This window comes from Elephantulus edwardii, unplaced genomic scaffold, assembly GCF_000299155.1.
Source record: "Elephantulus edwardii isolate Elephantulus edwardi_28Jun2011 unplaced genomic scaffold, EleEdw1.0 scaffold00080, whole genome shotgun sequence".
In the NCBI taxonomy this organism is placed as follows: domain Eukaryota; kingdom Metazoa; phylum Chordata; class Mammalia; order Macroscelidea; family Macroscelididae; genus Elephantulus; species Elephantulus edwardii.
This window is the reverse complement of record NW_006399830.1, coordinates 12646923-12660336: the sequence shown is the minus strand read 5'-3', so window position 1 is coordinate 12660336 and position 13414 is coordinate 12646923. Positions and strand designations below refer to the sequence as shown.

At 44.2% G+C, this 13414-nt stretch overlaps 1 protein-coding gene across 1 annotated transcript in view; it reads left to right on the top strand.

The window, feature by feature from the left end:
* Window positions 1-6711: 6711 nt before the first annotated feature.
* Window positions 6712-13414, top strand: part of YWHAG (tyrosine 3-monooxygenase/tryptophan 5-monooxygenase activation protein, gamma) — a 25495-nt gene continuing 18792 nt past the window's right edge. The window contains exon 1 of the mRNA XM_006889697.1: window positions 6712-6798. Within this exon, the coding sequence (XP_006889759.1) occupies window positions 6712-6798 (87 nt within the window). The remainder of the gene's footprint in view (window positions 6799-13414) is intronic.

The following is a 13414-nucleotide window of genomic DNA, read 5'->3' as shown; positions in this document are numbered from 1 at the left end:
AACCGACGTTATGCAGATGACCCAAACTTGCTTGCTGAAAATGAGGAGGACCTGAAGCACTTGCTACAGAAGGTCAAGAACTGTAGTCTTTAGTATGAATTGAAGCCCAACATCAAGAAGACAAAGATTCTGCACACCTCTGTTCATTGCAGCTTTGTTCACAATAGCAAAGAGTTGGAAACAACCCAAATGTCCATCAACAAATGAATGGGTAGAGAAGCTGTGGTATATTCACACAATGGAATACTACGCTGCATTGAAAAACAAGGAACTCATGAAATATTATACAAAATGGGTGACCCTGGAGAACATTATGCTGAGTGAAATATCTTGGTCACAAAGGAACAAATACTACATGGTGCCACTGTTATAAAACAGGACTGACATCGAGATTAGGGAGAATCTAAGAAAAGAGGGCATAAATAATAATAATGTATACCACATTGAAACAGATGAGGGAGAGGAAAGGAATATATGATTAGGTATTATTTTCATGACAAGAGTCCAGAATGAGAGCTTCATGGGTGAGTGTACTGGGGGGAGATTGTATAATAATGAAAGTTATAGTTTGGCTTTTTTTTTTTTACTTTTACAAAGAGAAAAACCAACTGGGGGAGGGGTGGGCAGGGAGGAACATGTACAACTCAATGAATGAAAATTTTTTTAAAAAAGACAAACTTTCTAACCACTGGGCCAACTGTAAACATGACTTTTTTCCTTATGATTTGTAATGTCTCCATCACTCTAGCTCCATCAATGAAAAGATCTCCAAGGTGGACGCTAGAGATGGGAAAGCTGGTTTGCTTTGAAGCCCCCAGCTCCACGACAGCAAGATTTTCCAAATCCCTTCTCTGGATCTTCTTCCAGGACGTCCCTCCTGGCTGTGGTGTTATTTGCTCCTGGGATTGTGTACACATTTGCCTTCCTGGGGTTTTGCTGCATCTTGACTTGTATTGGGGAAAGATATTTTAAGTCTTCCTCATGAAGTGGGACCACCACTAGCTCCAATCCATCCCTGAAGCAGAGGGCCTCCTTCACGGAACTAAACTTCGCTGAGCATCTGCTCTATGTTAGGCTCAGTGATAAGAAGTGACTCAGACAGAATCTCTGCCTTTGAGGATTCTGTTCCCACGGCTCTAAGGGAAGACAGACTCGTAAATACAAGGCAATCCAGTAGTCCAGGTCCTGTGCTAGAAGTATGGAGTATGGGAGCCAGTGGCACAGGAAAGGAGTAGTCATTTCAACTGAGTGTGAAAGTTAAAGAGGGAGGCGTTGAATGGGGATGAGGGGGCAGAAGGAATAGCTTTTGAAAAGGCCCAGAGTTAGAAGATAACATTGTCTGATGGAGAAATGCAAGTTGAGTATCACATTTGAGAGATGTAGCTGGAGAGAAGACCTTGAACTCCAGACTAAAGTGTAGAGACATTGGCTACTATGCCATTGGAGCAGCAGCCATGATGGAACCAAAGGAAGGGAAGGAAGAAGTTCTGATGTGCATTTAGAAAGACTTTCAGGCAGCCCCCTGGGGAGGATGTGAAGACACTGTGGCCCAATAATTGAAAGGCAGTTGCAACAGCCTGGAAGCTATAAGGAAGCATCTATCTAAGTCTTTCATTGCACAAATACACAATTGCAGAATCAGAGAGGTCAAATGACTTGTCCAAGGTCACTCAGCAACATCAGAAGCCAAGTCAGGATCAACCTGTGGCTCCTGCCTCCTGCCTCCCGGCTCCTGCTTCTCTCTAAAGGAGGCTCTCAGATTTCGCCTCTAATTTGCTGGATGCCCCTCCCGCAAGCCAGCCTGCCAGGGCAGTGATGGGGAAGTGTTCCCGGAGGACAGGGCGGAGAGTATTGCCCATTGCCCGTCTGCTTCAGAAGATGCTGCTGCTGTCTCTGCACCAATCAGGGCGCTTTCTAGCCGCAGGAGGAAGCCAGGAGCAAAGGGATGGCTGGGGCTGCGGTGATTTATGAGCTCAGATGAACAGCAGGACACTAATGTACCTGGCTGGCCTGCTCATCTGCCAACTCAGCCCGAGAGGATGCTTTTAAAGGTCATATCCTTTCCGGCGCAGGAGACCAGAGTGGAGAGCAGCCATGTGAGGGACTGCCCAGTGTGCCCTTTGTGGCAGGTCAGTCACGAGAGGGCGAGGCCTCCCTTTTCCTGAGCTTTTCCAAGGACAGATTCTTGTAGCCTGGGCAGGCAAGGAGGCCCTTGTTCGGTGTCACGAGCACCCGATAAGGAAGGTAAGCACAGGCTTACTTGTGCTTACTTACTAATCTATAGAGAGCAATTTTCCTTTTTTTTTTTTTCACCATATCATGGGTTCTGTCCTAGGTCTGGTTGGCATCTCTCTCTGTCTATCTCTTCCCCCCAACCTCACAGCACTTTCTTACAGAATCAAACCCCTTATCAATTTTACAAACCCAGACAGGGATAGAGACCCTAGTAAGCAAAGTAAGCCCATGCTTACCTCACATATTGAGTAATCAGTCCCCTCTCACTCTTGTTAGTGGGGGTCCCAAGGATCTACCTGGGTTAGAATTCAGGTCTCTGTCCGTCACTGGTGGTGTGAACTTGGGCCACCCAGTCTCTCTGAGTAGCAGCTTCCTTGTCTACTAAACCAGGGTTGATTCTGAGTCTCTCCAACCTTGGAGCAGATTAGCCCCAAGTCTGCAGGAGAAGAACATCTGTTTCCCTAGACAAAGAATTCCAGTAGCCTTCCATTTTAGAAGGAGATGATGCTGAATCTAGAACTATGACTCATCACATTTAGTTTATTTTCATTGGGGAAACTGAGACTCTGAGAGGGATCAAGTCTTGTACATCATGAACTAGGAACCAGACAGAAGCCAGGTTCTAGTTTTCTACCTCCCTGCTCTAGGCTTCTTTTAGCAGTACTAGACAGAAGAGGACGAAGCCTGAACGTTAAGTCATTCGCTCTGTGCAGTGTCACCGTGCCTCTGAGGCAGCCCTCTCAACAGTCAAGAGGGCTAGATGGCTGTAGCTTTAAGCCTAGGGTTTTTAAAAATTAAAAGGAAAGGAGGGCAGGGCCAACTTTTGGCTGCATTATTAGAGGGAGACTGCAGATGTCATTGCTGCTTGGCTTTGCAACATCCTTCTCTTTGCACTTGCTTTGCTTTCTCCAAGCAGATTTGGCCTGGGTTTGTGGGGTTTTTTTTTTTGTTTGTTTTTGTTGTTATTTAAAAGCATGTCAGACCATTAGGAGAAGGAACTAAGGTGAAAAAGGTCAGAGAGGCAGCTCAAAATGTGCCAGGAAGTTCTGAGATTTAGCATCTGGAGTTGGGATCAACAGTATGCTTAATCTACATGCAGGCGCACAGGACTGTATAGAAGGGTTCAGCCCTATGTGCCTCATATGCCTCAGGACAGTGGTTCGAGCCTAGCCTGGAAGGAACAAGAGAAAGCAAGAGGCTTGGCTCCGTAGACACCTATGTAAGGAACAAAAGGAAGTGAGAAGATTTATTCCCCACCTGGAGTGCACTTTGCTGGGTGGTGTGGTAAGAGAAGGCCAGGCTTGAGCTGATGGTGGAAGATGATTTACAGCGATCTATTTCTAGGCTCTCCTCTGACTCAGTCCATCTCCCACACTTCTGTTAGAAACGTCTCTCCAAATCTAAGTCATTCATTTGTTTCTTTTGTTCTACTACTTACTCTGTGCCAGGAACTATATTGAGGATTGAGTGGTGACAATAAAGACAAAATGGAAATCTTGATAATTTTCTGTCCTGATTAAAATCTCACCAGCTTTCTTGTTAATTTAGAATAAACATCAGTATTCAAGATTTTTCTGATCCTTTGCTGTATCTCAGCTCCATTGACCATCACCTGAGGCACCAGACATACATAATTCTTTGTCTATCAATAAATTTGCCAGGGAAGAGGAACCTGGGACTCTAGTCCTAAGTATTGCTGCCTGTGTCCTCAGTTTGCTCTGTTCTTCCCTGTCAAGTCTTACACATCCATTAAGAATCAGATAAGGGACTTATCTAGAATTTACAAAATACTCGAACACCACAACAGGATAAATAACCCAATTAAAAAATGGGCACAGGATATGAACAGACACTTCACCAAAGAAGACATTCAGATGGCAAACACATGAAGAAATGTTCAAAATCACTAGCTCTAAGAGAGATGCAAATCAACTACATCATCTCACCCCAGTAAGAATAACAAAATTTAACAGAACAGCAAACAACAAATGCTGGTGAGGTTGTGGAGAAATTGGAACCCTTATTCACTTTTTTTGAGAGTGTAAAATGGTACAACCACTATGGAAGGCAGTATGACGCTTTCTCAAAAAGTTGCAAATAGAAATACCATTTGACCCAGCAACTCCACTACTGGGAATATACCCCAAAGAAACCATAACCACCACCCAAGCAGCTATATGCACACCCATGTTTATCGTGGCTTTGTTCACAATAGCAAAAAGTTCGAAACAACCTAAGTGCCCATCAACAAACGAGTGGATTGAGAAGCTGTGGTATAGTCACACAATGGAATACTATGCTGAATTGAAAAACAAGGAACTCATTAAATAAATAAATAAAAATGAATTATAAATAAATTAAAAATGGGTGACCCTGGAGGGCATTATCCTACAATATCTCAGTCACAAAAGGACAAATACTACATAGCCCCACTGTTGTAAAACGGGACTGACATTGGGGTTAGGGGGAGATTGAGAAAGATGGGCTAAATTATGTATACTGCATTGAAACAGATGAGGGAGAGAACTGTTTAAAAGAGATATATGATTAGTTATTATTGTCATGACAGGAGTCCTGAATGAAGGCTGTACAGTGGAGAAGACTTGGGGGGAGGGATTATAGAACAATGAAAGAATTTTTCTTTTACTTTTCGAAGAGCCAACTGGGGTGGGGGGAGGTTGGGCAGGGAGAAAAGTGCAACAATGAATGAATGGAAATCTAAAGTCTTTTATAAACTTTCATTAAAATTAATTTTAAGGGGAGCTCTGGTGGCCTAGTGGCAAGAAACTGCACTGCAATCCCAGAGGCGCATGGTTCAAATCCACCAGATGCTTTGCTGGGAAAGGAGGGACAATCTCCTCCTGTACCAGTCAGATCCCATTTGACGGTACACACACACACACACACACACACACACACACACAAATAATAATTTAAAAAATTTAATTTTAAAAACAGTAGGAAATGTCACCTCTTTTCTGAAGAAACTTTCCCTTCCCAATCTGAATGAATGAATGAAAAGAGAATTTAACATATTCTAAATTCCTGAAAGGATTCCATGTCTTCTAGATCCGGCATCCCAGGGCTTGCAATATTCCCTCACAATCTCTTCAAAATCTAGTTTCTCCTAACCCCACATCACCTGTTTACTTGTCATTTTTTAACTCTACACATTTACTCTTTCTTTACCTTGTCTGTTTCCATGTCTGGAATGTAAAGTCACACTGGACAGAGATTTTTTTTGTCTGTTTTTGTTTACTCTTAACATTCATTGTTTAAAAATAGTGCTTGCCACATAGTAGGTGTTTAAGAGACGTCAGATGAACAGATAGATGAAGTGTGCAGCCATAAACCCTAAGATGGTTATGTGGGCTATGTGGAATCCCGATCACGAGAAATATGGGGCCTGAATTTGCCAGCCTGAACTTGGTGTGTATGTCCCGGGAAGGCAGATGGACTGGACAAATCGAGATCAGAAACCAGTGCTGGACTTAGAGTAACGGAATTGAATCGGAACACTCTGCTCTGGAGGTGAAGAAAGGACTTTCCAGGGGTCGACCTACAGATAATTCCATCCTCTCTTCAAATTAAACAGTATACTGAGCTAGTATTTGTCCCTCTATCTTTTCACTTATTTTCACCTAAATTCAAGGTGGGGATGGAGAGCTGGAAGCTTGGTGGGGCTGGTAATAGAACAGGAATTGCTCTCTTAGTTCAGCCATACTGCATGCGTCCTAGCCTCTACTCCATCTCCTTTTCCGCCAAGGCCTGTTACTTTGTCTAGGAATCTGAGACCCTGTCCCCCTCCACTCATAATTTTCCACAGGGAGGGGCCATGGAACAGCACTAAACTAGGGTTGAAGCAGCGGTCGTCCCCGCCAGGGATCCCCCAGAGGCTGCCAGATTAGCAACCTCCCCAATTCTCCACCATCCGCGCGCTATGGCCTCTGGGAGTTGTAGTCTCCAGGGCGCCTTTGTCCTTGGCCTCCCCATAATGCATAATCCCCACCCGAGAAAGAACTCCAACTCCCAAAAGCGAGGCCTGAGGGAGAGGGGTCCAGAGGAGCAGGGATGGAGGCCGTGGGTGGGAAGGAGGAGGAAGAAGGGGAGTATTGGGGGGGGTAACGAGGAGCCGAGGGAGCAAGTAGACGGACCCCCGCAGCGCGGTGGGGTCCAAGCCGGAAGCACGGCGCGGCGGGCGGGGCCTGGGCGGGGCGTGCGGCGGGCGCGTCACGCGGCGTGGGCGGGGCCGCAGGGGGTTGTCCGCGCGCGGCACGCACAGCAGCCGCAGCCGCCCAGCGCCGGTTCCGCGGTCGCAGCTCGAGCCGCAGCCTCTGCCGCCTCCGCTGCTCTTTTCGTGGGTCGGTCCCGCCCGACACACGGACACCCGCCGCGCCGCAGCCTCCCTCTCTGAGCCTCCCAGGCCGACCCCGCCGGTCTCCTCGTCTCCTCCTCGGCCCGACCCAGCCCGCGAAGATGGTGGACCGCGAGCAACTGGTGCAGAAAGCCCGGCTGGCCGAGCAGGCGGAGCGCTACGACGACATGGCTGCGGCCATGAAGAACGTGAGTCCCTCCTCCCCTCCCCCCGCCGCGCTCGTCTGCGCTGAGAGGCCCCGGGGCTGGTCGCCGGTCGCGACTGCAGGGTCGGGCGCCCATTGAGGGCGGGCAGGGGCCGGGGGGTCCTGGTGGAGGAAAGGACCCGGGTTGTGACGCTGCCTTTGCTCTCCGTGCCTGCGGGGCCGGCGGGGCTGCCCTGGTGTCCTCCTCGGGCGTTCCAGGGCTAATCTCGGACTCGGGGTCCCTTGCCCCCGCGTGCTCCAGCCCCGCCGGGGACCCGAGTCGGGCCGTGCGCATCCTTTGTGCCCCACTTCCCCTCCTCCCCGCCTGGGGCGTGGGGGCGGGGGACCGCATGGATGCGGTTCCTCTTTCTCTCTCGGGTGTCTGGGCGGCGCCTTTCTCATTCACTCCGCAGGTCTACTCTTTTTTTTCCTCCCCCTACCCCAAATCTTCCCACTGCTCCCCTTGGACAGATCGGTTAGGACATCCCCAGGAGAGATCTAGGCCCTCTTGAAAACCAGGGGTCAGTGGTGCAAAAATCGAAGCCTTGCCGTTCACATTTTTCTTAACAAAAGGCACCTCTTTCTCCATTCCCCAAAGCACGCCCTCCCGCTTTGAAAGGGAAGCGGGGACGTATGTCTCAGTAGCGTTTTCCTTTAATTGTGCACAATATGTCATCCCCATTCCCCCTATTGTAAGGAGAAGGGCAGGCGATTTTTGTAATAAAGGTGGTGAAGGTGGCCGACTGTCTCATTTGTGACATATGCTGTTTCTTTTTAAAATACAGACACGCGTCTTACTGAAATTCCTGTAAAGGGGGGGAGAGAAAAATTCTCTCTGATCTGATACTGCAAACAAAGCGGTGGTGGGAGGCAGTATCAAGTCATTCCAGAAGATTCTGCATTTGTCATATTGCAGAGAGCCTAGACTGGGTGGAGGCTGGGAGGAGTTGTTTTAAAGGGGAAAAAGTCTTTTTAAAAAACATGGGGTTTTTTTGAAGCTTCATCTCAGGCCTCTTTTTAAAAATTATTATTATTAAAGCCAGTGCATTCTCAGGCTGGTGGAAAGAAGTGACCGGTTTTCAGCTGTCGCATTTTGTCTGGAATGCAGGTTTCTTCTTGTATTGCACCATTTTGTCAGTAACACTACCGTCTGTCTAAGGCACTACCAGCCTGCTTGAGATTAGAGGAGGGGAAAAGCATGGAACATTATTAAAAGGACAATGGGCTAATTAATGATTTAGGACTTACATGGTCTTAATATTTAACTTCCTGCATTATGTAACAAAGACTTTAAAATGCATCTCCAGTTCCAAATAGACCAGGAATGCACCTTGCCTGTTAAGTCTGTTTAAATGAAACAGTGTTACAGATTAATTCTTGAGTAGCTAGACTAGTTCATAAAGGTGACAGTGTTTGATGCCTTTTTATTTCAACCAGTTACATTAACCAAAACAGTTTTTATTTTTATCTCATTAAGGGAGGGCGTTGCTTCTGGGAATTTGGAGTACTCTTCCTGTGTTATCACCACCACCGTTTACTATTTTACAACATTTTAAGGCTCAAATGTTATGTTGCATATTAATACATAACGAAGTTGAAAATATCTTTAGTTTTGTGCTATTTAGACCCTTCTAATTTTTCCCTATTTCTAGTTTCACAGGAAAGCGAGTGACCTCGCACCTATATCCATAGCAACCCAGTGATGTCACACAATGACACAGAGGCTGCAATGCACCTAAGGGCTGATAGGGAGTATGCAAATGGCATTTGTCCAAGGTAATGCAGAAGTGAGGTGATAAAAGCAGGTAGGACGGAGCACTTCATATTCCATCAGATAAAAATGGACTTGCAATGCAAAGATCCTGTTCATCCAAAAAAATAAGTATCTTTTTAGCCTTAGACATGGAAGTTGGTGACCTCTGTTAACTTTTCTTATTTCTAATTTTTATCCCCAAAGTTTATAAGATCTATGCATATTTTTATTCATTCCATCTAATTTAAAAAATTAGATAATGGAATAAATGTAAATTTTAAATCAGAATATCTTATTTAGGAGGGGGACAAGAATGTCTTTGATTGGGATGGGGCTCTGACTTGCATTTATTGCAAATAAATCTGCACAGTAAAAACTGAAAAATAAGACTTTATACTGAGCTATTTTCAGTGACCATTAGAGGTTAGGAATCTGCTGCAGACAAGTTCATTTTAGATTGGCTTTTGGGAAAGTGGTCTTACTGTACTGGGGCTTTTGCTACTTAATGGTATGGAAGAAAAACAGTTTTTACTGTGGAGCAGACTAATTTTTAAACCTGTTTATCACTGATCCTCATTTTCATCATCACTATACTGGGACAATGCTCAATTACAAAGGTGTGAAGATTTAAATGTAGGCTCCTGAAAATAGTAATGGCTTAAAAACCGATTTCTTCCCATTTATGAAAATAATTCCCTTGGGGAGAATTTGGATACTCCAGGATGGTACAGAGAGCCTGCTCAATGCTGTCATTCTAGTGCTCTGTGATTTAAGGTAGAAAACATCCTGATGTTAGAAGGATTCAAACTTATTGGCACCTAAGAAATGACCCTTGGAATCACACTGTGGGGTACAGTGCCTTGTGTGATAGTTGTGGGTGACCCCAGTAGATATAACAGGCAGTATTTTGGAAAAGAACAAAAAGGAAAGTTTTTAAGACAAATGTATAGTTTCACATTTAAAGAGAGAGTAAACACTTAGAAGTTCCCTTCTCTTTAGACATTACTGTGTTATACTTTGGGTTTTAATAGCCTCCGAAGACATTAAGGTGCAGTGTGTATACATTCAGTGCTGTTGAGTCATGTTTGACTCCTAGTGACCCTGCATTGGTCTTCTGAGACCACATCTTTATTTTGAGGAGTGGCTGATGGGATTGAACCCTCAACCCCAGGTGTCTTAATCAACTAAGTAGGGTGTTAGGTACTTCCTTCGGGCAAGGTTCAGATCTCTTGTTGATAGAGTTGTGAGGTGTAGTCAAGTCATGTAACCCAACAACAAAATTTTTATCAAAGGTACTGGATTTAGCAGTTTATGTAGGTGAGGGCAGGCAAAGGGTGATCAGAATTCTTACTATCTTAAATGTTCTACTTGCTCTTCCAGGAGGCTCGATCAATAGCCATTATCACTAATGGAGTCATAACACCTCTGTGGGCTCTTGAGAGGTGAAGTTCTGCCAGCCATTATTCTGAGTCATGTGGTTTGAACTGTTCTCTCCCTGGGCATGGGAAGAACAGAGATAATAGTCTGCCTTCTGTGTGTTACCCATCCTGAACTGAAATTAGTATTAAGTGCTGCTTCTAATTTTTAAAATCCCTTTGTATACTTTGCATTATATTGAGGCAGCAGGTGCTAAATGTGCAACTACAGACCTTGGATTGGATTTCCATCCTTGGGACTTAGAGAAACCCTATTTATTTATTTATTAAGCCAAACTAAATTATTGAAGAGTGGAGAAAATAGATTTTTTAAAAAAAAAATTGAGATAAAAAGCCAAGTAACAGAATTTTAAAGTGTACAAATAAAAAAAATTATATATATACAGTACACATATTCAGTGACATTTAGTACAGTGTGGGGTAACCATCACCTCTAGTTTCAAAACATGAGAAAATAGTAATTTTTGAGAAATACTGGTGGTCTGTATTAGAAGTGGCTGGATTTCCAAATATGACTCCCAGTTCAGGGCTTTGTTGGTAATGAAGTGTCAGTAACAACTCACATCAGTGCTTCTGTTTTCCAGCATTAGCATCTTTCCAGCATAAATTGAAAACAGGGACTTAGGTAGGTTTGCAGTATGTTTTTCTCCTTTAAAAGTCTTAGGGCTTATAAACTGTGTGATGCTAACTCAAATAAGAGCCTTTTATCTGAAATTGGAACCAATCATGAGCTATTGGGGGATTATAGAAATTTGCTGATGCTCTTTTTTCAACCCCGATGCTGACTTGGTTATAAGCTGCCTGTGGTGTGGGTTGTCCCCTAGTACACACTGTGCAGCACTGGGAGTGGTGAACTAGTCAAGCGTGGTGTTCTTTCCTGGGACTCCAGTACGATGATAAATAAATGATGTTGATCAACAGGGTGCTCTTGAAGCTGTCAGGAGCTTGCAGTCAGTGTACTTCCTCCCCACCCCCAGTATCACCAACCGTAGCTCCTTCGCTGGCAGGACGTCTGATGATTCCGTAGATTCCTGTCAGTTCTCTGGGACGAAGAGGGCAGGGAGCAAGGCCCAGTTTAGAGAATAAAGAATTTTTGACATTTTAAAATTTTCTGTTGTAGAAAATTAACACAGCAAAACATATACCAGGAAAGTCACCATCCTTTCTGAGCAGTTCTTCCACCAGTTAACAAAGGTCTGCTAACCCGTAAGGTTTCTGTCTAATCTTTTGAGTTGCTCTTGAGTATAATTTAACCCAACTCAGTCTCATAAATGACCATGCGCATGTACCTGACCCTCCATTGGGTTTACAAGGCTGTAAGTCACACAGGAGAAAGTGGCCACTTGTTACTCCTGAACAGCTGCTGATGGATTCAAACTGCCGGAGATGCTTGGCCCTTGGGGTTAGCAGCCAACGTCCTGTGGACCGTGCTACCAGAGCTCCCTGACCGCATAGAGGTAGATACTTATAGAACAAGATGTACTTGGTGAATTTTGAGCCTCATGTGTGCAGTATTATTTCATGTTATTTCAGAAACATACTTGTGATGGGCCCAAGAAGCACACAGAGAGTCATTATTCCACCATTTAAAATACTGATGAAGTAAGGAAATACCTTGAAATGACATCAAATGAAAAAAAGTCCAGGAATAGGAATAAACAGAAAGTAAATTCTGCAGAAAATTCATAGTAGAATTAGCCCTAGAATAGGATGATTCTTGTTGTTTTTCCATGTTCTAAAGTCCACAGTGAACGCTGGTAGTGCTGTGGCTGAGGCATTTGGCTGCCTACAGTGTGAGGGCAGTAGCTACCGACGGGTAAGAGGGGCCTCCTGCTTCCACAGAGATTACATCCTTGGAAGCCCAGTGAGGCTGGTCTCTACCCTCCAGGTTAGTAAAGTGGGAATCAGCTTGCGGTCGTGCAGTTTTGAAGTCCATGTGCATTTTTATCATCAGGAGCTAGTCCCATTGGTAGCTTAGAAAAGCACAACATCCCCAAAAGCATAATATTTTAGAATGTTTTTATCGCTAGTCACAGCTTTGGTAGCTTTTAGTGGTAAGTAGTTGTGCTGCCACCATAAAGGCACAGAGTTCAAATCCAGCAGCTGCTCCATGTGAGAAATCTAGGCAGTCTCCTCCTGTGCGATGAACAGCATCTGAAAACCCGTTGGATAGATTGGTTCTGACTTGACGTACACAACAACACTTGCTCAGCCACGGTACCCCTCTTGGCTCAAGATGCCCTTTTCTACATTCTTAGGTCTCTGTCCTGTTAATTCTTGCCCTTCCTAGTAGGGTTGTTTTCAACCTAGTAGAAAATGTTTTCAGTGTCTACATAAGTTTGTTGCCTAGATGTAGGTTTTTTTAAACTGTAGGAATTTAGGAGTCATAGTAATGGTTCCTTTTAGAAAGCTGGAGAAATAGAAATGATCTCTTAGTTGTTTTTTTCAAAACAGACCTGCATGTTTAAAGCCGCATTCTTGCTATCGCTTCACTGTTTCTCATTTCTCTACCAGTGCAGCTGCACACCACACTCAGATTGTTGGGGGGGGGTATTCCTCTTGAGGAACTGTCATTGCATGTTCAGCTGCCCATTGGTGTCACTGTCATGCTGCCAACTCTTGACAACCTTGTTCTAGTAACAGAATTATAAAAAGAGAAGAGCTGACACCACACCTGGGTCCTATTTACCGTGTCTGGTTTTGGATCTCTGGAGACCAATCGTTTTGTTTGAGTTTTTTTAAAAATGTCATGTTAAAAATCTCCCTATATAAGATCACTTCCTGTTTATAGTTCACTTTTCACACAAAATTAATTCCATATGGCACTTCTAACAGTATCCAGCTCAGGTTAAAAGAGAAACTACTTCTGTGAGACACACCCTTACAAATGAAATGTTGCTGGCAGCTTAGTTTAGATGTCATCAGTTCTTTAAAAGGGCAACAAATGCTTATGTAAATATCTTTGAAGTTTTAGGATTGTTATTTTTCTACAAAATCACAGGACCAAATGATTTTTCTGTCTGAAAGTAGATCCTCGTTTTGGGGAATTTTTGTTTTTTATTTGAATTTTTTTTTTTTCCACTCAAAAATGGGTAAAGCCAAGATTTCAGCTATTTATCTTATAAGATGAGATGACATTTGACACTGGATCATCTAACATGGAATTTAGAGAAGATGATAGATAAATGATGAGAGAGGAAAGGCTCTCAGGAAGTGGTAATGACCTTTCCAGCCTGGCAAGGCAGCAGTCTAAGCTTCCCATGGCTACAGGTGGGAAGAACTGCGGAACAGGCAAACAGTGTTTAAGGCAAAAGAGAAGATGGTTTCAGTAAATGATTTTTTTTTTTAATATTTTTTTTTATTGGGAAAAACATATTGGGGGTACAAGGAGGTGAGGGTTGGGGGCAGAAGGGTGAGGATGGGCCAGGATG